At 45.9% G+C, this 27,720-nt stretch overlaps 1 protein-coding gene across 1 annotated transcript in view; it reads left to right on the forward strand.

Annotated features, from left to right (window-relative positions):
• The window catches only part of LOC147712287 (uncharacterized), a 215,507-nt gene that overhangs the window by 135,298 nt on the left and 52,489 nt on the right, over window positions 1-27,720 (forward strand). The window contains exon 7 of the mRNA XM_086923018.1: window positions 18,609-18,716. Within this exon, the coding sequence (XP_086779144.1) occupies window positions 18,609-18,716 (108 nt within the window). The remainder of the gene's footprint in view (window positions 1-18,608; window positions 18,717-27,720) is intronic.

The following is a 27,720-nucleotide window of genomic DNA, read 5'->3' on the forward strand; positions in this document are numbered from 1 at the left end:
GAAAATCCAGCTCCAGTGTTTCCAGTCACCCTTGCGGGTTACTGGGAGATCGGGTCCTCAGAACGAGATACAAGACCTCCTTCATTCTAAAACCAAGGTACGGAGCTGATTAGATCCTTAGAGAATTCTTGATTCAGAATCTTGGCAAAACTAACTTAACTTAAACTGCAACTTCCTTACTCCTTCCCACATACTAGGCTTAGGTTAGGTAGACTGGGGTAGGCGTATTTAGAAGCACCAGTGAGTACGTTTAGTCAACTTTTATCATTGTATATAATTGTATATATTTTATCCGTTTTAAATATCATGTGGCTCAGAAACCATATCAATGCTTTTACAGTATTATTTCATAATACTACTTTTACTGTACGCACTTTACTTTATGACAAGTATTGCAATTGTGGCAATTCATTTCTCTTGCATGAGAAAGAAGACTGCTCAATAAATAACACCTTTTATTGAAAACGCCCGTCTCTCTATTTCTCTGCACTCTGGTGAAACTAAGCATGCACGATTGACTGAGTGAAAAAGCTATCTATTGTTTTCACACAACTCTGGAGATATACTCCTTAATCTGGAGGGAGCAAAGTTGTCATGTTTATGCAGTTGTCAGAAACTAATCCCTTCTTGTCTAATCAGGGAGGTTAACTCCTCCCTGTTCATTCGAGAAAGGTTCTAGTGACCTCTGAGCTAGCTGGCATACCTAATTAAGTCTAACATATTCAGTAGAGACCTAGTCGACCTCAGTTCTACATCTAAACTGCAGTTTATGTTATTCCAATACGCAGAGCCTATTGGGAATATAGGAACTACACCACAGATACATGCAGGGATTTGCCTTTCTGTGGGCCCATAGTGGGCCCCCAGGTATTTTGGGGGGTGGCCTGGGGGTATAGATAAAGAGGAGGGAAAGCAGTTGGAGCACAAGCGCTAATTCTGTTCCCAAAGGTGGCTAATTTGGTATTCAAATGTCTCCTAGATATCTCTTACACTCCATTCTTGTGAGCCATGTTTACGTTTGTATGGCTCCTTATGCCATTGCATGGAGAAGGACCATTATTCAGCATCTATCTTATTCTTAGGATCCTTAATATTTTTTCTATAAAATAACTAATCTTTTTATATGGAAGGTACCATGTTCAAGAAAGAAGTTCTTCCCATTCCCATTAGTTAGGTCTACCTTCTCTTGTAAATATTTGCACACGTGTTTACCATATTGTTGGTGCTTTGCATGGGCAGGAGTCCCTTTTAGTGGGGGATTCGAGTGTTTAGATTATCCTGCCCACATTACCGCGCCTTGTAGATTGCTCACAACCGGGTAACAGTAAAGAGTCTGCAGGCCATGAGCCCGCAACTTATCTAATGGAGAGAGGTGGGGAAGGAAACAGAAAACAGTATAGGTTCTCCTTCAGTTATATTTCTTATACCTGATTTCGTAGGGGTGTGTGTGTGGGGGGGGTATCATGCACGCACAATCAGAGATATCCTTGCTTTCAAAAGACCTTCAGTCAACACCCAAAGGTGTTGTGAAGAGCTACATCAGAGGGTCTCTTTCTCTCATACATTCATCCTTCAAGGGTCTGTGCTTCGAATCTTGGCACTTCTGCATATCTTCCCCATTAACATAGTATTTCTAAAGCCTGTGCTCCATACCAAGGGCTCACACCTGTACTCATTTTCTGTCTTTTTGGACTCCTCCCAGTCCTCCCTGCCCTGCCACTTTCTTTTTACATTCTCTGTCGTCTCCTTCCTGGATGATATTTGTGCACACCACTTTCAACAACACATGATGCACAAATAATATAAGCCATTCGAGCAAGCAAAAAACAGTAAGCACATGTAGAATTTACCTAAAGTTTTGGTTCAATTAGCACCTGGTCGAACCCCTTTGCAACCTCTTACTTTCCTATGGCATCTGGGGTCGTTGTTTGGAGCTCCGTCCAGTGCTCCCCACCTTTTTTTCCTGTTGAGGTGATTCCCATCAAAACGCGCACCATCTGTTAAAAATAAAACAGAACATGCCGGGAAGCCCAAATTATAACAATCATTTAATGCAAAATAGCTAGCACCACAGCAACATTATTAAAATACAATTGTCAGTTCAAGTGGCCAGAGCTCTAGCTGGAAAATATTAGTCTATGGAACCTAATTGTGTGTCGAAAACGTGTTGCTTTCAGCAGACACTTTTCTAATGTGTTGGTGGCAGGAGTTTTTTTCCAGAGTAAGCACAAGATGCCCTTGAAGGGAAGATGCCATTCATGATTGCAATAGTGAGCTCATTATTCTCCCAAAATCGTCCTTCCTGTTGCCAGCACTGCAAAAAGGTACAGATGCATAACCTTTAGTAACATGCTTTCAGAAATTTAGCAGGCATATTTGAGGCTAATCTAATTAATAAGAAACAGCATCCGTAACTGTTTATAAAATTAATTGAAACACTCCTTGCCTATAAAAATATATAAAACAATAATTCTGTAATACTTAGGGATATATGTTTATGTTTTCAAACACCGGCTCTTTTAGCTCAATAAATTGTGATCTTGTATTCTTTCATAAATAATTTAACCTGCTCAGCAAGTTATTACTAAGGGCCTCGTTATGAGTTTGGCGAACCCATGGTGGCAGTGCGACTTCCACACCGGTGGTCCGACCACCCTATTCTGAGTTGCGCAGTCAGACCGCCATGGGCACTGCTACTACCAGGGATCTGCAATCCCTTAGTGGTGGTGCGGCAGTCTGGGGCAGCAATATACTGGTGGTTCCGCTGCTGCACCACCAATCATATTATGAGTTTCCAGACCCCCATACTTTTTTTTTTTTTTTTTTAAAACCTTCATTTGTAAAATGCACAGTACACAGCGTCTGCCTACAACCCCTCGGGGCCGGCCGCTACGACATATGGTAAAAGGATAAAAAGGAACCAATGGGACAGAACGCCGGTAAAGCAATCTCTGAGCGAACAGCATCGTGTGGAACATAAAACCATAGCATAAGGATAGAAAAAGGTTTAATTTTATGATTTTGTCGAGTACAATTTTATAAAACAACGAAGAGAGTCAAAGCTAATCACTGACCAGGAGAGCAATCATCATTCAAGGAGCACACGGAAGGAGGCGTGATAAAGGAAGGCATTTGTCAGGTCACAATTTCCCACCATCAAGGAACTAGGACCAACCGCTATGTCACATAATGATACGATACAATAAAGTCCCTAATAGCACTGATCCGCGACCCCAAATTAAGCGAAGAGGTATAGAAGAAAAAAGAAACAGAAGAAGAGAAGAAAAAGAAAGAGGGCCATAGAAACAAAGAGAAAACATAAAACACATCCCATCCCCCCACCCTGCATACCAGCGGAAGGCCACGGCCCACCCCCCCCCCACAATAGGCATACCTGTCGCCCCAAGAGAACCCCCAAGCGGGAAAGAACGGAGGAGGGCCGTGTCTCCAGCCCCCTACTCACCCCCAGTCCCTCCACCCCCAAAAAGCGGAAGTCCACTAAGAGGGAGCGTAGGCAACAATGTATGATCATCCCAGCCGTATAAAGTCTCCAATTCGAACAACGTTCCGTTTCGGCACCAAGGTCACTCAGGAGATGTCGTAGCAGCGGTCAGCCCTGACCAGATCGGATAAAAGTCAGCATGCCACCCAATCCGCGCGTAGTGAGACGCAGTGCACCAAGAGTAGCGGTTGAGGCCACACAAAGCCCCAGCAAAAACCACATTAGTAGCAAAGGGACAGCTCTCCAAGGCATCACAGTAGTCGGTGGTGGTGCACGGCGCCCATGGTCGGAAAACAAAGGAGCCGGTAGTAGATTGAAGAGGGTCGTAGGCACATCATCCCAGGCATAATGGTCCCCAGACTTCCCATCCGGCGGCACACACTCCTGAAAGTCAACCACTGCGGTCGTCGGGGATAAGGAGGGCAGACACTCTTTACTGCACACAGCCGCGACTTGGTGCGCCACAGTAGGAGAAGGCATCAGCTGCACAGGGCGTACAGTCGTCCCCAGATCTTTTAGGGTAGCGTGCAGGTCATGAATGGCCAACAAGACATCTCCCATTGTAGGCGCCATCACACCCCAGGCAATCAACCGGGACCTCAGGGCTCAAAGAACAAAGATAGAGCCGCCGCAGTAGCAGTCCAAATTTAAAAAAGAACGTGCAGGTCGCAGGAGCGTCCCAGAGGGTCACAGTCGAGCCCCAGTCAGCCACAGCAGCACGTACCCCTTACCGTGGTTGGATTACAATCCGATCCGGCAATGGATTCTGCCTCGCAGCGTGTCGTCCCCGATGCAAGGGACAACAGTTGTAGCGTGCAAGCTGTGGGTCCGGCGCTGCGAGCGCACTTAGTATCTGCGTCAGGGAGGTTTCAGTTTCACCCCCGGGGCTCCGGACCATCATGGCCGATGGACGCCGTTGTTTATCAACTCTGAGGCGGCCATACTGCAGCCCGAGGTCCCGGCTTATCCGGACTGAAGGCCGAAGACTTCCGGACGACGTTTTTCAGCCATCCGGGGCGATGTGCGGACCAGAGTTGCACGGTCGGGCTCCGCTACTGTTCCCCTGAACAAAGCCGCGGCTGGGGAGCAGGATCGCGGACAGGAAACCATGGGAGACGAGGGCGAGCGGCAGAGCTGGGCGTCCGCGCGGCCATCTTGGCCGCCGTCCAGGCTCCTCCCCCAGACCTCCATACTTAAAGTGTAGCGGTTAGGAAACTAAGGGGGCCACTTCAAGACCCCTTGTTGTCCCTCTGCAGGTGGGCGCATGCAGAGGAGCACATGTTGTGCCCCTTGTCTGTATGCACCCTTGTTCCTGACCGGCAAGAGCTACATCAGTCCATGCCGTGCAGGAACTTGCTTTAGCAGCCCCATGGTTTTGCGAAGCCCGCCAGACCAGGAGGAAACTCGTAACCTGGCTGGTGATCGGAGGTTGAGTTTGGCAGTGTGGGAGCCCGCACCCACACTACCAGACTCTATTAATTAGGCCAGTGAATTATTTTGACTTAGGATTTCCAGTTATGACTGGCTACACGATGTTGAGCAAAATATAACCAAGTATTTATTAATAAGTAGCTCATCCACACCATATTCATCACTGTCTAAGATGGAATCTTTACAACCCCTCTCTCTTTAGAGATGGAACTCAGGAATCCTCATATTCTAGGAAATGCTAAATGCTTAAGAACACAGCACCAAAGCTTAAGGTGGCTGATCTTGTGACATCGATTTCAGGTCACTCAATAGCATGGACAAGCCTCACCAGGCTAAAATCCATTGTTTGTGCGTTTGAGGCTACCGGTTGAGAAATAACCGGTATTTGGACAGAAAAAAATTATTTTAGTATTGGGAGAGAGAAATATCTGAAAAATAATATTGTGATACAAAAATGTCATGTAGCAGAAATATAATTGAGAAGAATATTGTTTTTCAGGTAAATAATATCGATTTTGGAATATCGTTGTTAATACCATTTTCAATAATATAGTTGTAAAGAATATTGTATTGAATTATTCTGATGTGTTTTAGTTCATACATTTATTTTATGTATTATTATTTTTGTCTGTGTAATTTTTTTAGTATAGTTTGGAATTTTAAGTGATTTAGAATGTTTTATTCAATTGTTAATAGTAATTTATAGTGGGTTGTTGGGTTTTTAGGGGGATAGGGTGAGAAGTTAACCAGAGGCCTTATTATGAGTTTGGTGGTGCATGAGCAGTGCAGCTCCTTTCCCGCACTTCCAAACCCATATTTGATCCACCAGCCAGATAAATAGTTTTCTCCTGTCCGGCGGGCTGTTCTTTGGCACTGCAAGGGGAGCATCAAAATCAGTCCCTGCATGGCATGAACTACTGCAGTCCATGCCGTGCAGGTACTGGTGTGCATGCGCACAGGGGGGCACATGTTGTGCCCCCCTGTGTGCAACCACATGGCGTGAAGCACAAGGGGGCCTGCCCCCTTTGTTTCCTCACTGTGCACTTTTCATGGCAGTCGCACTACCATGAAAAGTGTGTCAGTCCGGAAACTCGTAATATGCTTGGCGGGGCCGCAGCGGCCCCACCAAGCATATTGTAGCCTCAATACTGCTGCGCTACCACCAGGGATCTCTGGTGCTTGTGGTGGTCCCAGGTCAGTCTGACCGCCCTGGGTGTAATTGGGTGGTCAGAAGTCCGACACCGCTTGCAAAATGTCTTGCAATAAAAAAATATCTTTGAAAGGGCTTAAAGCTTGTCCATTATTTACCTTTACTTACCATTACTTGGCTCCCACATCGCTCGTTTTCCTGCTTTTTATTTACAGTTCCTCCTCTTCGCCTCCAGCTTCCTCCCCGAGCGTCATGTGTTTCTATGCCGTGGATCTTAGGCCAAGTACTGTCTGTGCGCCCACAGGGGTACATTTTTCATTTTAAACTGTAGCCCTCCATCAGATTGCATAGTTTTGGAGGCTATCACTACCTGCGAATCCAACCCTGCCTGCATTCGTTGCTGCTTGGCTTATTCCCCCCAACCACCTCCCTCCGGTCGATGCTTGCCCCCTTTCATCTCCTGTTGCTTGCCCCATTCACAGATCCTTCCCGACACGTCACTGCGTTTCCCTTCATTGCTTACCTTCCCCATAGCCGCCTCCAACTGTCCTTTCTCTACCCGCATTTGTTGCTGCTTGCCCTATTATCGCTACCTGCCTCCCATAGCTGCTTGCCCCCCCTTCACCTCCCATTGCTTGCCCCATCCACAGATCCCCCTTAATCCCTTCACTGCTTTTCCCTTTTGTTGCCAGCTCCCCATAACCCACCCCCTTAATTTTTCTCTTTAGCACCCACCGGCCCCATCCATTTTTCTCCAAATGGGCCTGCCTTCTGAGTAATGCAATTGTTTAAGCGACAAGTGTATTGTGTGCACTTCAGAAATTAGGCATCTTAATTTAAAAAAAAACTCTATTTGTCAGCATTGACCATGTCATACTAGTTTTATCTCTTTAAACGTTAAGTAATGTTGCACACTAGCTCGTGCTGTTGTGCAACATGTAACAAAAACATTGACAGAGCCAATAGATCTTGCATAGGCAAAACCTGTTGTCTTTGCCAATGCTTTATTAATATGGACTCTCAAGGTGTAACAGATACTTTTTCGTCATATCAGATTACCACATGCTCTGTAATAGTCTTTCATCATGTAAGGAGCAAACCTACCTTTATTCTTCTACATAAGTGCACATACCAATATGTTTACTAATGAGCAGATAGTTAAATATTGTTTTAGGTTTCTAACTTTACATTGTATTTGGCCAAAGGATGTTATCAACCCCCTAAGTAATAATTAATTAATGATTTTTTTAGTCAGTATGTGATTGATCTTAACCCCTTCGACGCTCATGACGGAGCGGTTCCGTCATGAGCGTCGGTTGGGCTGTGCTCATGACGGAACCGTTCCGTCATGACCACGCCCGTTCTTAAGAACGTTCAGCACAGCTCGAAAATTTGCGCCGCGCTAATGTGGTTAATTATGTATATTATGTAATTCTGATCTAATGTACTTATATTTTAGTTGTAGGGATACAGGATGGAAATTTAATTATGTAATAATGAACAAATAAATAATAATTTCTTATTAACTATTTGGGTGATTAATATGTATGTTATGTATTACTGGTATATTTTAATTGCGGGTAGCTAGATTTGTAATGGTATAGGGTGGGAAGTTAAATATTTAAACAATAATAATTATTAATGTATAGTTAAATATTTAATTGATCATTATGTAAATTGTTAGATAATATCTATTAGTTATATTTTAGGTGTGTGTTGCTGGGCTAGTAGGGCTGTTGGGTGAGAAGTTAATTTAGTAAATTTTAATTAATAAATATTATCAATTTAATACTAATGGAGTGATTATCAATTATGTACATTATGTAATACGGATTTATTTTAGTTATATTTAAGTTGCGAGTTGCTAGGTTTGTAGAGGCATAGGGTGGTAAGTTAAGTGATATTTAAAAATGTATTAATAATATATAATGAAATATGTAATTGATTCATAATTATGTAAATTGTGTAATAATGATATTTATTAATTACATTTTAGGTGTGGGCTGCTGGGTTTGTTGGGTTGTTGGGTGGGAAGTTAACTAAGTAGTAATTAATAATTGTTAATAATGTATTAATTATTGGAGTGATTATTAAATATGTACATTATATAATGCTGATTTATTTTAGAAATATTTTAGTCGTGGGTTGCTAGGTTTGTAGGGTTGTTTGGTGGAATGTTAAATAACTATTAATTAGTTATTTAATTGATTATCAATTAAGTAAATGGTGTTATACGTATTTATTTTAGTTATATTTCACGTATGGGTTGCTAGGCATGTAGAGCTATAGGGTGGCAAGATAAGTAATAATTAAATAACATATATTTTTCAATTGAAAATTAATTGTGACATTGTTTATGAATTATGTGATTAGATGAATTGTTTTTTCAAGATATATAATATATATAATAAGTTAATATTAAGAGTTTTATATTTTTTTTAATTGATATGGTTATGCAAATATGGAATGTGCTCAAAGTGAAGTAGTTTACCTACGGTTGCTTAGACTAGAAATAGTAAATGAAACTCCTCTGAAGTCCAACACTTTCCCTACTGTTGTACAGTCTGGAGTGTAAATAGTACATTTTAAACCTCCAAAGTACAAAATAGTAATTCTTACCCCTTCAAAGTCCAACACTTTTCATACTGTTGCTTAGACGGGAGTGGGAATAGTCATTTTAACCCCTCTGAAGTCCAACATGTTTCCTATTGTTGCACGGACAAGAGAGGGAATAGTAAATCTTAACCCTTCAAAGTCCAACGTTCCCTACTGTTGCCCAGACTGGTGTGAGATTAGTAAATGTATCCCCTCCGAAGTCCAACGATTTCCCTACTGTTGTAGTGTTTGGAGTGGGTATATTATGTTTAAACTCTCTGAAGTTCTACACATTTTCTACTATGGCATCAACTGGAGCAGGAATAGTGTTTATCAGTGGTTCCCAAACCTTTGACTCCTGAGGACCCCCATTGACTCACCACTGGAAGCCGGGGACCCCCAGCAATTTCTATGATTTAATTTTCAAACATTAACAGAGTAATTCTGAAAAAATAAATACACGTGCACACAAAACAAATACTCAAATTACTAAGGCTTTTAGTATTTTATATTGAAAGAGTTTGCAAAAAAACAGAACATTTTAATGGGAAGGTTGGTACAGCATCTCCATGATTACATTTTAAATGGTTAGTTTTATTTTGCAGTACAAGGCTCCTGCTCCTGCCAGGGCCAGAGTGGAAACCCAAAGCAGCCCGGCAAATGTTTTCAGACCAGTCCCCATACAGTGCCTGAGTGAAGTGAGTGAGCCTGGCCACTGCAAAGGGGACTTTGGGAGGCTTTCCCCCGCAAGAAAATTTAGGATACAATGGTGCATTCTATAACACATTTACCATTATATATTGAATTGTATTAGCTTTTAAAGATTAGTAAATGATGATCTTGCTATGCACCAGGATACAACAATCTTTGTTGGGGTTCTTCAATGATTCCCTTATTATCACGCCTCTCATTTCCCCATAGCACACCTATCACATGTATTTCATTTGTTTTATAGCATCCTTCATACCACTGTAGGATGTCAGAGCACTTTACATCACACACATATAGAGACAATGAATCATACTTGTAAATCAGTGTAGCGAAAATGTTACATAAGGTAAAGGGGAGTACACCGTGTAGGATTCACATGTCATTCATACTGGTAGGCATTTTTAAAGAGTGCTTGATTTGGAAAAGCACTAACTCAGGATTCAGAACATAACACAGTGGTTACCATTGACTAACAATAAAAATGTCTGTCCACCCAAATAAACTCCTTCATCTGATAGAGACTACTAGCCGCAGATTCCTTAACGTAGAATTATACCCAGGCGTGAGACTGGACCCGGAGATTTTTTTGCCCAGCATCCCTGCACGCAGGGGGGACGGCGTCGCGCGACTGCACCCAGGCGTCATCCACGTACGTGATGTCAGCGAGGTCACATAAGTCTCGCCCCGGCGTGCCTGCGTCAGATTTTTCCTTTTCCGTGTGCAGCGCGGATCCGGTTCATGCTCTGGGCCTGTTTAGGCTTTCCCTTCGATCTTTCGTGTGTTGTGGGAACAGTGCGCGGAAGCCTTCAGGCTTGTGGATGCTTGATGTCGGCGACGGATCGTCATCTCATTTGCCTGTGGTGCTTGGGGGAGGATCACGGCTCCACTGATTGCGAGGCGTGTCAACGGTTGAAGCCGAAGTTGCAGCGGGAACGCCGGATGATACTTCTCTCGGCTCGCATGTCCAGATCGGCTTCTTCGCTTCGCTCAGCTTCTGCGGAAGGTTTTCGGAGCGGCCGTCATCATCGTCATCCTCATCCCTCTCCTGAGCTGCAAAAGCGTCACTCCCCTGTCTGTAAGTGTCACAGTTTGTCCCCGAGGGGTGGTTTCCGGCCTGTTGGGGGCGTGGGCTCTCCGCGGGTGATGCGGCCCCGCGTTTCGTCCCCCTATCCACTGTTTCCTGTTGAGGGGGCGTTGAGAGCCCAGATGGAGATATATGCGGTGGCTTTGCAAGGCCTCGCTGGCTTCTCCTCCTCCTCCTTCACCCCCTGGGATGTCGGCGGATCACTTGCACCATGCGGGGCCCTCTGTGGCATTACCGGCTGCTTCGGCCCCGGCGCTGACTGGTGCGGCTCCAGGCTCGGAGGTTGTGGTGCCATTGGGGTGCGGCCCTTCAGGGGTCCCCCCTTCGGACCACAGCACCTCTGCCTCACCACAAACTCCTGTGGGAGTCCCTTTGGTGTCGAGGCAGGTCGCCGGGGCTCCCCGAGCCCCCCTCGGCCCTTTCGACAGGTGGTGATTCTGTCTTAGGCTGAGGTGGTGCCGCTACGGCACAGGCAGCTGCTGGCCCTGGCGGCACCAACAGGAGTCGGCGGACCCCTCTCGTCCCTTCTTGGGTCGAGGCTGGAAGGGGACCCCTCGTCCCTCCCGGGCTCTTCTCATACCTCCACTCAGGCGGCTGCCTCGTCGTAGGTCAAGTCGGTCTCGGTGGCACCACAGGGGTCGGTGGGCCTCTCTTGTCCCTTCGTGGGTGGAGGCTAGCGTGGGACCCCTTGTCAGTCTCTGGGTCCCTCTCATCCCTCCACGCAGGCGGCTGCCTCGCCGGAGGTCAAGTCGGCCTTGGTGCCTCTGTGGGGGTTGGCGGACCTCTCTCGCCCCCCCATGGGTTGAGACTGGCGAGGGACTCCTTGTCACTCTCCAGGTGCTTCTCGTTCCTCCACGCAGGCGGCTGCCTCATTGGAGGTCACCAGACAGGCGTCAGATCGTGGATTTGTCTTCGGACAACCCCTCTTCCCCAGAGGTTGGGCATCTGCTGGTGTCGTCCTCGCAGGAGACAGGCCACCACGCCGTGGCTTTCTCCCCGACGTCATCAAAAGACGGCTCCTTGCCATCGCCGCGGCCACGATTTTCACCGGAGTAACCGCAGGTCCCCCACTCTTCGGTGCCTCTTTTTTCTTTTTGGGCCTGGCCCTTTCCCGCTACGCTTGGTCTAGGGGATGGCCGTCTTAGTTTGCAGCCGTCACCCACGGAGGAGCTGCTTTTTCCACTGCTGGGCCCTAAGGAGATGGGTGTGGCCTTCACTCGCTGTGTTTCCACGGCTGTGGGAATTTTGCGCATGAGAGATCCGGCTGCCCATTTCCCTGAGGATCATCTTTTGGAGGTTCTGCACCAGGGCTCTGGTGGGAGGGAGCTGCTGCTCCCCTTTGAAGGTTCGCTTCATTCTTATCTGAAGGGGACTTGGGGGCGCCCCGCCACGGGGGATCTGGTGCCCCAACACCTTCTGCACCGGCACCTTCCAGCGCCGCTAGACCCGGTGTGTCTTTCCCTCCACCCCTCTTCCAGTGGCCCCCTTTTGCGGACTGCCTTTCCTTTCCTGCTGTCGCTGTTGGCTCCACCCTCCTGGGAGGCCCGTTGGCTGGACTCCTGGGGTCGCAATATGTTTGCATCAACCAGTGCGGCTCTGCGGGCCCTTAACACTTTATGTGTGTTGGCTAGGGCCACATCTTGCTTGTGGGACTGGGCGGAACCTGTTGGATCTGCAGCTTCTCAGGAGGGTGGTAGTGTGGACTTGCGCCACCATGCGTTAGATGGCCAGGAGCTGGCAGCGTTTATTCTTCCCTCCGCTCCGGACATCTCGGAGGTGCTTGGTCGTGCCATTGCTTCTTCTGTTGCCCTTCGTTGCCATGCTTGGCTTCTGGACAGTGTGTTCCCGGCGAATGTGCGGGAACAGCTGGTGGATCTTCCCTTTGATGGCACCCTCTTGTTCCACGCACCGACAGACTCAACCATCCGGAGGTTCTTGGCGGTTCTTCGGCCTCCCCTCCTCCTCTTTCCTCCTCCTCCTCCTCCTACTCCTTCTCCTCCTCAGTAACCTGTGGGTTGCTCTGGATTTTTGTGAGTTGTCCTTTCATTGGGGCGAGTCGCCCCCGTTGTGTGCCCTGTGTGCTTCTAGTGCCTGAGAGTCCTCTTGTTGGGACTGTGGCTCTGTTGGCTGCTGGCCAGCCCTTCTTGTGTGTGTTTTGTTGAAGGTTGTTTACACCAGGTTCGCCCTGAGATTAAGCCTCCTGTTCTTCTCTGGGCTGCTTGACAAATCTTCTGCGTATTTTTTCCCCCCGTAGCTCTTTCGGGTGTCCTCTGCTGCAGAAGTTTCTTCCTAAGAGGGTTCCCATGTTTAGGACTAACATACCCTATGTGGGGTACTGGTAGCTGTTATATAGCTCGTTATGTGCTGGGGAGTTGTGGTCGCATTCAGGCCTCTGCCCTCCATGGCGATTATGTACTTGCAGGTGCAATTTCCTTGTGCTGGATGTGAATGCCTAGGTGGCGCCCCGAGGTGTCCTTCTCTGGGGTTGCTGTGTTGTTAGTCAGGTCTGACCTGCTGTCTGCGGCCTGGGTCGTGACTCTGGTCTGCTCCTTGTGGGTCATGTGTGCATACTCCTCTCTGTGGTGTGTCCGGGCCTTCTTCACCCTCATGTTCGCTGGCCTGAGAGTTGGGTAGGTTCTTGTGTTCCTCCCTCTTTTGGGACACAGCCTACTGGTTTTCCTGTGTGTCCCGGGCTGTTCTTTCTCCCTGTCTCCTTGAAGCCTTTGGGTTGCTCTTCGTCCCCTTCCTTGCATTGGCCTTGGATGGCCGTTTTGTAGCCCCGTAAGGACTTGGGGTGCCTCTGCCTCCCCTTGCCTTGCCTTGATTCCTCTGTTGGCAGGAATAGGCTTCCTCTTTCTCCTTTCTTCGTCCCCCGCCCCCGTGGAATCGGTGGCGTTCTGCTATGGGGGTTCCCTTTGCCTGCGGGGACGAGTGCTTTGCCTTGTCCGTTGGCCTGGTCCCCTGTGGGGCCCTCTGTTATGTTCAGGCCGGTGGGACCCTTTCGCAGACCCTCCTTCCCTGTGGGTATGGCTAGGGTATCTATTCTACGTTAAGGAATCTGTGGCTAGTAGTCTCTATCAGATGTACGAGTTACTTACCTTCGGTAACGATGTATCTGGTAGAGACGATTCTAGCCGCAGATTCCTTCACGACCCGCACTTCCTCCCCGTTCTGTGAGGGTATTAGGCTTGGTCTTCTGCACTTGCCGCCCAGTGGTATCTTCTGTGAGTGCATTCTTTTGCTCTTTTAACAGGATGATTTGTTCTGTTTTTGTTCCTTCCTCCTCTTGACTCTTTGGAGTATGAAGTTTTATGTTTTCCTGTGCCCCTCTGCTCTGGTCCAGGTTGGGGGCTTGCCTTCTCTACCCCCCTCCCTCTCCCCATGGTTACTAGGGTTCTGGTACCTCTGCTACCTTCTGGGTTGGGGTCATCTCATCGTGCCCTTGTCCCTTGGGGAAGTGGCCGCAGTCCGTGATGGGGTCCCCCTGGAGATTTGTCAATCCTGTTTGTCTTGAGACCAGTTTCGCCTTCGTTGTTCCTGGTTGGGGTTGTAGTCCTACTGTATGTTGTCGTGACAACTTTGCATGCGTTCCTTGTCTGCAGAGGGGGCTGCGTACATCATGGCGCTGTGGCTGTTTGGGGCTGTACTCTGTCATTTTTCTTTCCCTGCCTTTGGCTGCTGCAGTTTTGTCTCTGTTTCTTATTGTGTTGTTCGTCACTGTTCTTTTTTTCACTTTTTACTGCTCTTTCGTGCACTTTTTCCATAATACCACAGTTGTGTCTGATGGCTTCGCATTGTGGTACGGAAAAGTTCACCAAAGGAAACTGATGTAGGCGTGCCGGGGTGGGACTTATGTGACCTCTCTGACGCCACGTACGCGGACGATGCCTGGGTGGAGTCGCATGATGCCGGCACGCAGGGATGTTGGGCAAAAAAATTCCGGATCCAGTCTCACCCCTGGGGATAATTCTACGTTAAGGAATCTGCGGCTAGAATCGTCTCTACCAGACACATCGTTACCGAAGGTAAATAACTTGTACAACAGCATCAGGATAATGAAAGACTGGGGAAAAACATAAGTTACTAACTTGTGCCAAGCAGCTCTGATGACCGTTTATAGGACCGTTTATAGGACACTGTGTTAGATTATGATTGTCTCTTATGAGCTGCAGAGTAACAAAATAATCTCTGTGACAAAAGCAGCAACCCACTGACCTATGCACATAAAATACTGTTTTTTAAAATGCATGATACACGTTCTTTGCATCAGGCATATTAACCCTCTGTGCAACTACATTAGATAAGTCATACCTGCCACTGAACAAAACTCATCTCTCTCCAGCAGGTATATTAATCACTCGTGTTATCTTGACACTTTTATTGTTGCTTGAAAACTGCTAATTCTACAAAGAACTTTGCAGTGCTTTTAAAACTGCTGCCTGTGGACCCCCTGGAAATGTGTCACGGACCTCTGGGGGTCCAGGATCCCCAGTTTGGGAAACACTGGTGTATATTATTCCCAGACAACACACATTTTTAAATAATATTAAAAATATATATATATTGTTGATATTTGGTAATAATGTTTATTTTATAGTATTTATAAGTGTTTTTAATTTTCTATGTTTTTTTGCTTTTGTATCTTATTTGTTAAGTATTTTATTTAATGTTTTGGAATTGAATTGTTAATATTTGTTATCCTTCATGTAAAAATGTTATATATATATATATATATATATATATATATATATATATATATATATATATATATATATATATATATATATATATATATATATATATATATTGTTCAACAAATTACAAATTACCCATGTGCTCAAGAGTGCACACAACAGGCAACACACAATGCGGGTTTCTCCTTTCAGGCACCTCGCTCTTGTCACTCCGGGTTACTGATTAGACCTGACGCGTTTCAAGGATCTCCCTCTTTATCAAAGTTCAATATGCAAATTAGGCACACCGGAAGTTCTGCAAGCACATTTTAATTATATTGCTGCGTGCATTTCATTTTTAGTGCATGCTGGTACTTTTAGTCCAATTAAGAACAGTTGTTTGCCTTTGAGTAAGTCCCATGTGCATTAACCTGCACTATAACTAAATTTGCCCTGAGTGGGCCCCAGACCTCAAAGAGCAAGTAATTCACCTTGTTGTCTGTGCTGCATATCATGCCCGAGAACAGGTCCGAGCTTGCAGCCTCCTCGCCCTCCAAGGATGGTGATCCTCCTTACGGCAGGACCGCTGTGTCCTTATTTTGTTCAACAAATTACCCATGAGCTCAGGAGCGCACACAACAGGCAACGCACCATCCGGTTTTCTCCTTTCAGGCACCTCGCTCTTGTCACTCCGGGTTACTGATTAGATTTTATATATATATATACGGGGCAAACTGTCTCTCATTTGACTGCCCCTCTTTCGCGTCTGACCTGGGAGGATGGGCACTGCAGTCAGAGGGGACACAGGACTGGCACCGTGATGTCCGTTGTTCTTTCGACCACCCAGCCCTCCTGCAGCGGGCACAAAACTACAATTTTTCCACCCCCCACACCAGCTACCTGACTTTGCCGAGACTGTGCATGCTGGGATTTGGAGTCCGCAACAATCAACAGGGACTGTCATCGCTGTGCTGAACGCATTAGGGGGAGGGAACTCAGTGCCTACAGGTATTTATTAACAGGAGGAGCTCATTAGGGAATGGTTCGTTCAAGAGGAAGGCGCTGAAGAAGGCTATCACGCCGAAATGCATTCGCCATTGCTGGGACTTCTGAAATAAACGGCTTGCTTGTTCCCTACTCCCCTTGTGGCCTCTCATCTTTTCTTTGGAAAGATTGCATATATATATATTCACTGAAAAAAACATAGGTTTAACACACGTTATAGTTAGGTATTAGCATTTAAAAAACCTTGCAAATTCACTGGAAAAAACATAGGTTTCACACACGTTATAGTTAGGAATTGGCATTTAAAAAACCTTGCAAATTCATTGAAAAAACCATAGGTTTCACACATGGTATAGTTAGCTGGACATTTCACTCATACAAAACCTTTGAAATTCCCCGGTTATAGTTAGTTCAGCGAACTATAACTCGCGAGCCCGCAATGCACTGCTGATGACGTCACATATTACATCACTCATGACATTGTCAGTGACATCACTCATGACTTCACTGTGGGCCCCACGGCATTCTGGTCTTTGTAGTGCATCATTTGCGGGTCCAGCGCAGCACCACAAGAAGCTGCGAACTGCGGAACAGAGGCAAGCTGGAGCCTGTAGCAGGGGGGAGCCAGTTTGAAGCTCAATGGCTTTCATGCAGGGCATGTGCCTTCGTGAACTTGGTGCACTTGTAAAAGGTTTTCTTTTGGACTGGAGGAGACGCACCCACTTGGGGGAAAATGTCATGCACTACAAAGACCAGAATGCCGTGGGGCCACACCCTCTTGAGGCAGGTGTGAATAATTATGACTGTGCATGAACTTTAAGCGCCACTTCCTGTCACCGCACATGCCACTGATGAAAGGACTGGTGTTCTGAAACGCGTCTGGCAATCTGACTGAAGGTGTGTGTTTTACGAAGTGCTCCTGCTGGCAAACTGTCATTAAAAAGCTTATCTCACCTCTGGGCGGCCTTATTCCAAATTGGGTTCCTGCTTTTGATGTATATATATATATATATATATATATATATATATATATATATATATATATATATATATGGTCTGCTTTTTACAGTGGTGCATTTAAATAATTAAACAAAACATTTTTAAATATATATTCTAAAAAAAAATGTGTTATATAATATATATGTGTGTGTGTGCTTACATAAATATGTATTTATATAGATTATGTAGTATTAAATATTAGTGAGATATATTTAACATTATATTAATGGTATATATTACAATATTTAAGATTTACGACTTTATATATAAATCATTATATTAATTCTGCATAAGCGTCGTTTATGCCGCAATAAATTATCATAATGTCGTTGTTGCATGAAGAACGTAAACAAACATAGGAGTCGGAACGTAGCTACCAATCACGGGCCACTTCACGTAGGACTCCGGCTTAGCGATATTTTAGCAGTGTTTATTCACAAAACGATCCAAACAGCTCTGTGACTATAAGACTGTGTAAGTACTGCTGTATTGGATACACGGCATTATATGAAGAATAAGTTTCTTACGAAATTTTGTAATGACACTATTGCAGATAATCACATGAATTTTTATGTTTTTATGTTTTCTGACCCATTTTGCAAATATAAGAGGCACAATGTTGATTATTTGATCATTAGATAGATGACTGTAAGTAAATAACATGTTACAAGATGGCTGCCACCAGTTATTGTGATGGTAATCTATTGCACTAGGGTGTTGTGTTTAAATAATGGCAACCAACGCCACGAGATGAGCGTGACCAAGCCGTAATGGCGAAACGCGTCGTGAAACTTTTGTCATCTGCCGAATAAAACTCTTTTGAAATTGCAGCTCTGGGTGTCCTGTTCTCATCATAATTTTGATGTGTTGTGGAGCGTATATATATATATATATATATATATATATATATATATATATATATTAGGAAACAATCTTTTTGTATGTATTTTAACAATATTAATGTACAACGATATCTTTTGAAAATATTTTTGTACTTATCATTATATGGATAGGGAAACAATATTTTTGACACAAATTTTATGTTAAAGTATATTATTGGCTCCGATATTATGTCAATGATCCGAAATAACCAAAGACCCAGCAAGAACATTTAGCTGATGACTTATGTTGACTTGTTTTGTCATTGCGCTTTGTTTGTACTGCATGAGAGACAGTCAAAACTTTGTATTCCATAGGACCTAGCTTTCCTTGCAAAGTTCCACTCTTCTAGTGACGAAACTAACACCTGTAAGCTATACAAATATTTGCCACTGTAGAAGTGAGTGCATTTGTACGGATACATTCTAATCTGTGATCATAGAGCATTCACCTTCACACAATTCAGTTCACAGTGTACCTATGGAAGTCAACTCATTGCTGAACCTTTTTACTTACTTTTGTATATTTTGTATTGTTTTAAAGCTGTAATGGTTCGTTTGCTCTTGACTTACTCCACAGGATTTACATTTCGCAACACTGACTGTATAAGGAAAGAACGACCAGTTTCTGATTCTTTTGATCAACATGGCACTGAAATGGAAGACTGCAGCAATGATCCTACCATGGGTATGTCGTTCACACATCAGAAAACTTAGCATGCTTCAATTTTATAGTGAGTGATCCCACGTGAATCAGGAATGTTTTGTTTCATGGTTGTGCACAGAAAATTATAGCTTTGCTTGTCAGATTTGGTAAAATGAGTCTTGGGTTTCCAGATTACTAGCATTTGACAGGCAAGGACCATTTTCCTGATTTGCTGCTTCACTAAGCATGCCCAGGCCTCTGATCTGCCATACCAATGTATTATTTGTCAAATTAACGGAACACTAACAAAAGCACTCGACAAACTCTTTGCTATATTATGTTTTCCATTTACTTGCTTAGTTAAAAAACAATTCCTTTTCACTACTAAAAAAAATATACTTACCCTTATGCAACATTGTGCTATGTAGCCACTGCTATGTAGCCACTGTTCCCAGTTTCAAAGTGTGCTACTTTAATGTATATTTTCTTTACATTCCAACGGATTTACACATATATTTAACATACCAATATCCGTCGGAGGAGCTTCGCGCGCATCCAAAATGGCCGCGTGAGGAAGGGGCTCCCGAGACCCTCGTACCCTCCCGCATATATCCTGTCATTGATCCTGTCTGCTGTCGACATCTCTGAGTAGATGAACCACAGGAGAGCTGAAAGCTGAATATTGCGTCCCGATCGGACCCCGGAGGCCGGAGTTGTGACGTGGTGAAGTTTGCGGCCCACGTCTCCTGGAGGCCCGGCGCTTGGGTTGGCATAGTGCCCGGGGTTTAATTGAACAACATCGGCACGGTTCAGCGAGGGCGGCCGGTCCGACCTCACTTTCGCTTTTGGTTTTGGTACTTGGACCGTTCTTTGATTCGGAAGTAGTCTCATTGTTGCGACGGCTCTTGCACCTGTGCAGTGTCTGAGCGTCCTGGACAATATACGACGTGTCACGCTTTGGCCTTGGGGACACGCCATCCCTCCCCTTTCGTTGGGCTGACTTGAGTGCATGGCTTGGAGGCCATTTTACAGTCTCCGTCTTTTACATCTGGGCGAATAAGAGATGTTGGGAGCATATCCTGTAACAAAGTCCCTATCTATTGCCTGCCGGATCGGAGACTTGCTCTCCTGACTTGGACACCGACTCGAGAACGCTCTGAAATGGTGAGCAAATCGGAGGGGGACAAGCAGAGGTTGAAAACCACCAGGATGGGTGGATATACCCAGTCCAATGTCATGGATCGGTATACCCGGCGGACTTGGTAAGTCGCAGGAGGAGGTGAAGGATTCCTCGGCTCCGACAACTGAACTGACGTTGCAGGACGTCATGGCCGCCATTGACGGTATCAGGTCGTCCCTTGGTAATCAGATGGAGACCCTGGCACATAAGTTGGACACGGTAGCTATTGATGTGAATCTGATTCGCACGGACCTCACAAAGACAAATGAGAAGGTCAAATCGTTAGATATTAAGACATCGAGTCTAACTGACGACGTCGTCGAATTGCAAACAGAGGTTCGGAACTTGAGTGCCTCGAATGACACTGTTGTCCGTCGCCTTGAGGACTTTGAAGGGAGGGCCCGAAGGAACAATGTCCGTATAATTGGAGTTCCGGAAAAGGCGGAGGATCAAGCGGCCAATCTCTTTATTGAAGACCTTATCATCAACCATCTAAAGCCCAAGGGACTGAGTAAGTTCTTTACTGTGGAAAGAGCACACAGGGTTCCTGGTGGAAGACCGAAAGTGGGCACCCCGCCGAGGCCTATTATAGCACGGATCTTTAATTTCCAAGATAGGGACGCTATCCTCCAGGCATCTCGAGCGGGTGGGCCCCTGAAGTTCGAGAACTCATCTATCAGCTTTTATCCGGACTTCACACAGGCGGTCCAAAAACAAAGACTCCGTTTTCTGGGGGTGAAAAGGAGACTTTGTGACATGAGTCTCAAATATGCCATGCTTTTTCCGGCCAAGCTGAGGACTGAACACAATGAAACGACCTATTTGTTCGATAAGCCCGAAGTGGTGGCCGATTGGTTGGACACTTTGCCGGCCCAGCAAGATTTGGGGGGACAATCTGGTGGGGCTGAAGGCGAACATATGGATCAGGAATGAATATCGAATGCCCGGTCCCTGGGGTTGCTAGGGTATGTCCGATTGTGTGGGTTCTAAACTAAGGTGTAGTTTCATGCAGATTGAATGGGGGGATTTGTTGGGCTACCGGAGGGTCTCTCTCCTCCACAGCTTGTCTTTTTGTAAATGTGGGGGCGACAGGCACACTGCGAGTTGGGGTGGCTCTATGGTCGTAAGCAGGGATGCAGGGTGGGGGGTATTGTAACGGGTTGTTTGGGAAGGGGAGGTGGGGGTGTTGATCTTCAGTTTCGTTTTTCAGCAAGGCACTATATTGCAAGTCATTTTCATTGATGTGAGAGACTTGGAGGGGGGATGGGGTTTTCATTCTGTTTTATGGTGGGGGGTAGGGAATTGAGGTTGATGAGCTGGAATGTGAATGGGCTGGGGGACAAGATCAAACGCGGGGTGGTGTTGCAGCTCCTGAAGCGACACTCTCCGGATGCAGTTTTACTTCAAGAAACCCATTTAGTGGGTAATATGTTTCATGCCATGAATAGAAAGGGATATCGTTTGGTGGCTCATGCGGGGTTCTCATCTGGGTCCCGGGGGGTTTGTAATTCTCCTTAAGAACTCTTTTCAATATGAAGTGGAGTCCTCGGTTCTGAATGAAAGAGGGCACTATGTTGCGGTTTCTGGAAGGTGGGAGCGCTGGGTGCTTTCCCTTGTGTCTGTTTATGTTCCTCCTGGCCTGCAGTCTACGACTTTTGCTGATTTGGGACGGGTTCTACTAGATCTCCCTGGGGGGTGACTTTAATGCAGTGGTATCTGGAGAATTGGACAGGCACCCACCTCGGGCTCTCAAGGGGGCTCAGGGTTGGTTGCCTGACTTCATTGACACAATGGACCTGGTTGACGGCTGGAGGTTGCTACACCCTACTCAACGACAATACACTTTTCATTCTGGTGCCCATGGTAGTCTCTCCAGGATAGACTATGTGTTAGTGCCAGCTGCACAGGCGTCCTATATTGCTGAGATCAGACATATGGCTCGGGGTATTTCCGATCACTCCCCACTTTGGGTTTGGTTTGAACTGGCATCGGGCTCTGGGGGGAGGGTAGCTCCCATTAACCCTTGTATCTCCGGAATCCCAAGACTCGCAGTTCACTAATTAAGGCATTGGACCATTATTTCCAAGAGAATGAGGGGTCGGTCTCTTCCTCTGTATCGTTATGGGAGGCTTTTAAGACAGTGATTAGAGGTCAGGCTCTCTCTTTAATTGTTGTTGTTAAAAAACAGAAGGAAGAGGATGTGGTTAGGATGGAAACGGAGATAGCTGCTTTGGAATTGGAATTGGAGCGAGAGGTTACCCCCTCTAGATTGCATGTCCTGCACTTAAAGCAGTCGGATTACAGAACGTTGGTAATGGATGGTGCGAAGGCTCTTAGTCGGGAGCTGGCAAATTAATCGCATGGTTAGATAGGAAGGACAGAGCTAGTCGTGTGGTACACGAAATTGAGATGGAAGATGGGGCTCTGGTCACCGACCCGCAAGGGATAGTGGCATGCTTTGCCGAACATTTTCGCTCTGTGTACTCTTCCGTGTCGGATAGGCCGGAGGAAGATTCAAGCTTGTTGTTGCGAGATATCGCTCTCCTGTGTCTGACCGAGGCGGACCAGGACTTCCTGGATAGTAAGATCTCTGCTGATGAAGTAGCATTAGCAATGCGCTCCCTGAATTCAGGTAAAGCGATGGGTCCCGATGGTCTACCGATTGAACTGTATAAGCTTTGCCCGGATAGGATTGCTCCGTACTTGAGAGACATGTTCCTGGAGTCCCGAGATCGTGGTCTCCTCCCCCGTGATCAGAGATTGGCGTCGATTGTCGTAATCCATAAGGAGGGAAAACCGAAAAATAGGTGAGCCTCGTATCGGCTGATCTCACTGTTGAACTCTGAACCTAAGATTCTTGCTAAGTTGTTGGCTAATAGACTGATAAAGGTTATTAGCGATCCGGTTCACCCAGACCAGTCTGGCTTTATTCCACACAGAAATACGGCACTTAACCTTAGGCGTCTTCATGGGGTCCTTGCAAGGGCCTCTACGCTACGTGAGCCGGCCATTTTGGCGTCATTGGACGCCACAATGGTGTTCGATACTGTTGAATGGCCGTATCTGTGGGCGGTACTGAATAAATTTGGTTTCGGTTCAGATTTCATTAGCTGGGTGCACCTTCTCTATGCAGACCCTCTTGCCCAGATCGTAGTTAATGGTCGCCTATCGGAGCCGTTTTGTCTCGGGCGAGGTACTCGTCAGGGTTGCCCATTGTCTCCTCTTTTATTCGCGTTGGCTCTGGAGCCTCTTGCGGCGGTTGGTCCTCTGGGAACATTCGATGAGGGGCATTAATTGGTCGCCGCAATTTGAGGATCGTATTTCCTTATATGCGGACGACATTCTGCTGTATTTGACCTTCCCCAAGAAATCTTTAATGGTACTCTGTGATGTTATGGCCTCCTCCAAACTCTGGTTTGGTCATTAATCGGGCGAAATCCTACGTGTACGTTCTCAGTGGTGAGATGCCTCGTAACTGTCCTATCCAAATAGCACAAGAGGGATTCAAATATCTCGGAATTTATATTTCCATAGACCCTACGGTTCGATACGTGAGGAACCTTCTCCCTCCTTTGACTCGGTTAAAGCGAGATGTTGCGGGCTGGCGAAAACTCCCATTGCCTATGCTTGGGCAGGTGGCCCTTTTTAAAATGATTATCTTGGAACAACGGTCCTTGACAGGAGAGGATGTGACAGCTAATGAATAATTACAGGCACTATAATAAGTAAGGTGTCCAGCCGGACCCTAGGATTTAATCAATGAAAATAATGCAAGGCAATATCAAACACAAAAAATATGAAGTGGGACACAGTCCTGTATCCACAGCATACAACAGGGCTAGACAAACAAAAAGGCTAAAAGGTTCATCAGGCAATCTTTCTTTTGTGAGAAGCTAGTACATATGGAATCTAATATCCTAGCTTTTCTCATATAGTAAAAACATAATTATGTCACACAATGGGGAACTGGTGTTTAAACTACATCTACTGTCGACGGCGTTTCAATCCTGTAGGAATGAAGGACCATCATCAGGACAACCAATGTAATGCCTGAAAGTGCAAGCCTGTAATCAAAAATAGGGAAACAAAGAGACACAAGGGATATTTGTTTAAACTCTCACCTCTACCTTCATTGCATAACATAACCGATTGCACGACATGCCTTAAGGTGACAACCTGCCATACGTGTTGGTGAGTGTCCTGTCTGGTGACATTCAACCTAGACTTCAGTGACTGTGATAATGAGATATTGTATGTGGTACTATGTGGGTCGTGGGGTGAGAGGAGAGTGCTCCACACAAAGGTGACGCAGCGGGATAATTATCCAGTTACTAAGGGGCACGTGGACCCCCCAGGGGACCAAGGGAGGTGACAGGCAGGAGGGGATTACCTGGATGCAGAGAACAGGAGTAGGAGCGAGGAACTAATTCCACGGGTAACCAAGGGCCTGGAGGCGGCGCGGCGTGAATCAATGGGCTATGGGGGCGAGAGGAAAGAGGTGCTCAAGGATGGGCCAGCATGGCTACCGGGGATAACCATGATGGTGAGCAGGGCGAGGATGCTTACCTAAAGGGAAGTAACGAGGCAGTTGGCCATAATGAGGACCGCAGCTAGGGTGAGGATCAAGGTGGTAGTAACCTAGAGGGAGAGAGGAATAGGTAAGGAGCATGAAAACCCCAACCTAATGGGAAGGAGCGATTAAGGGTCAAGGCGCTTACCACGTAATTAGAAGGTACTTGGCCCGAGAACTGAGGATGTAAGGAGTGGTAGTGGTCCACGGAGGGTCGGAACCTGGAAAATTAGTGAGGAAGAAGGAGGTTAAACCACTGTAGTGGGAGGTGGGGGCGTCGTGTGAGAGTCACTGGTGAGCCGCTTACCTAGTGCTCTGGTTGAGCGGTCCGAATCCGGAGGGAAATAAGCGGTAGTGGCCTGTGGTAAGCCTGTGAAGGACGGACCTGTGGGATTTATAGGAGTAAGTCGCGGAGGGCAACCAGCAAGAATAATGCTACGTTAGTGTAGCGGTGGGGGAGAGGATGCTTACCTTAGTGTTCTCAATGGAACCTAGTGCTGGGGTTAAGCGGTCCGATTCCAGAATGGAGTTTGCGGAAATGACCTGTGGTGAGCCTGTAATAAGGCTGGACCTGTAGAAAATAAGACAGTGAGCCGCAGAGGGCAACCGGCAAGAATAATGCAGCGGAGGTGTAGCAGATGATGGCGCTTACCTTAGTGTTCTCGGTGGAACATCCGAAGGCGTCTGCTGGGCACGGTAGCACCGGTCAGAGAGATGCTGCTAAGCGTGCAGTGATGAAATAACCGGGCGGCCATGATGGGGGAGGCGGAAATGCGGGAGTCAGCCCTGTGGTGGCCATTTTGGGATGGGCAAAGGAGTGAGAAATGGCGGCCATCTTGTAGTGGGGTAGAAGGTACGGCGCTGTGAGGGAATGTGAACTAATGTATTTATAATAATACGACGCGGTGAGGGTGAGTGAATCAATAAGGCGCAGTGAAGGTGACTGAATAATATACAATGCACATAGACAGATCCTGTTCAATGTAATTGTCTGCGTGCCAAGGCATTACAATTTGTACATTTCAGCAATGTTAGCAGAACCTGGCAAGATGTAGTGACAACAGTAGGAACATTCAGAGGTATCAAACCAGGTTTAGAGAAGCGAGGTCCAATCCTCATTACGATTTAGTCCATTTCTGATACTGTCCATGAGAAGGATTAATTTCAATTCCTCTCTGTTAAGCAAATGGTCAATGTCTCCTCCATGTGGTGGCAATCTTAAAGATTTGAGGACAGTCTATTTCAAATCAGTGTCAGTGTGTCCTTTCTCCGTAAAGTGGTCCACCAGGGGGGCGTTAGGGGTCTTGCAATGGATTCTGCTGCGATGCTGGCCGTTCTGGGTGTTCACTTTTTGCTTGGTTTGGCCCACAAATACAAGCCTGCATGGGCATTGGATCAGAAAAATCACATCACTGCTTTTACAATTTATGAAGGATTCACAGTTAATGGTGACATTATTAAAAATGAACGATTTACCTTCCATAGTGAAGTTGCAAACGTTACAAGATCCACATTTAGCATGCCCCATCAGTGGTGTTTGGTTCCTAAGGGAATCTAGCGTGTCACGTGTGGGGGGGCTGGGAAGTGCGGCCCTAACCAGATGGTCTTTTAAGTTGGAGCTTTTCTTGAAGGCAAATAAGGGACGATAGATCTGCAAGTTGCCAGCATTGAGTATGGGCCAGTGTTTGATTATACTCTTTTTTTAGGGCATTAGAAACTGGTGAGAATGTAGTTACACATGCTATTCTAGCGTTCAAATCTTTTTCTTTAGGGCAAAGGAGAACCTCCCTTGGACAATACCAAGCACATTTAAGTGCTCTCCTGACCAGTCTACTGGGGTAACCCCTATCCTTAAGTTTGTTAGACAGGACGATGGCTTCCCTGAAATAATCCTCCTTTTCGAAGCAATTGCGTCTAATGCGGAGGAATTGGGAGTAGGGTAGAGAATCCCTAAGTGCCCTGGGGTGATTGCTATTGTAGCTTAAGAGTGTATTCCTCTCAGTAGGTTTGCGATATAATTTGGTGTGTAGTGAACCTTCCGATTCATAAATTGTAAGATCCAGGAAGGGGATTGAGTGTGCATAAACAGTACTGGTGAATGTGAGTCCGCAACAATTATTATTGAGCCAATGAATGAACTGATTAAAGCTGTCACGGTCGTTATTCCAGATTAAAAAAATATCGTCTATGTAACGTCTCCAATTGGCAATACGAGACGAGAAGGGGTTGGAAGAAGTCAGTATGGTGTTGGTCTCAATTTTTTCCATAAAGAGTATAGCCAGGTTGGTGGCAAAAATAGCCCCCATTGAAGTACCCATCATCAAGAAGGACAAGGGGAACCCATTTAATCACTCGGGACCATGGGCGGCAAGTATTTTCAAAACAACAAGTGGTCCTGAGCATACAAGAATAAGGGATACTGATATATATAGATCACAATGGAATTCTATATAGTTTATGATCCTTGACCGGCCGGCCAAGGAATATTTATTATTCAATAAGTTTGTAATCAAAGAGATACAACAAATAACCCAAGAAGTGAGGGTTATACTGGGGCACAGTCCTGTGCCAAGCAGTGAGAAGAAGACAAAGGGGTAAAGGTAAAGGTAAGTGAGGGAAGTTTCAGGCAAACAAGGTGAGCTAGCAGGTCATGGTATCAGATATACATTTAGCAGTGTATCCTGGAGTCATTCACACACCAAATAGTATCATAAAAGTACATGTATGAATTACTCTAAGGTCGACGTTTCGATCCCCAGCTCAAGTATCACGGGATCATCATCAGGACAAGAAAATTGATTTTGCCTGAACACAATTATTTATAACACCTGTTTTTGAGAGGAAGAGAAAAGAGAGAGAAATAAAGATATAAATAGTCAATGTATAGTCAGCGCTCACATTGTAACAACAGACTTTGCATTCGGAAACGCAGTGGTGCCGTGAGGCGTGAGCATTCCATGCGCAACTTCTGAAATCCATGCAACTTCTGTGATTGGTCATCCATATTCTGGTGGAGGGTTGGTGATGGGTACTCATTGGGTTGGTGAGTCGCGGTGAATGGGAGATTGTAGGTAAGCCGTGAACAAGTGAGGCTTGTGTTTAGTGAAAGATTCCAATATTGGAGGCAAGTGATAGGGGCCTATGGTGTTTATAAATTAGGGGAACCTACCAAGTTGATAGCTTGAGGTAAGGTTAGCTTCAATAATGGAAGTTCTTGTTTGAGGGCGCACGTTTTTACTCCGTCTGTTGACAACAGATAGTGTTAGTGCCAGAGTGTAAATTGCAGGGCAAGGGGG

This window comes from Lissotriton vulgaris, chromosome 5, assembly GCF_964263255.1.
Source record: "Lissotriton vulgaris chromosome 5, aLisVul1.2, whole genome shotgun sequence".
NCBI classification, from domain to species: domain Eukaryota; kingdom Metazoa; phylum Chordata; class Amphibia; order Caudata; family Salamandridae; genus Lissotriton; species Lissotriton vulgaris.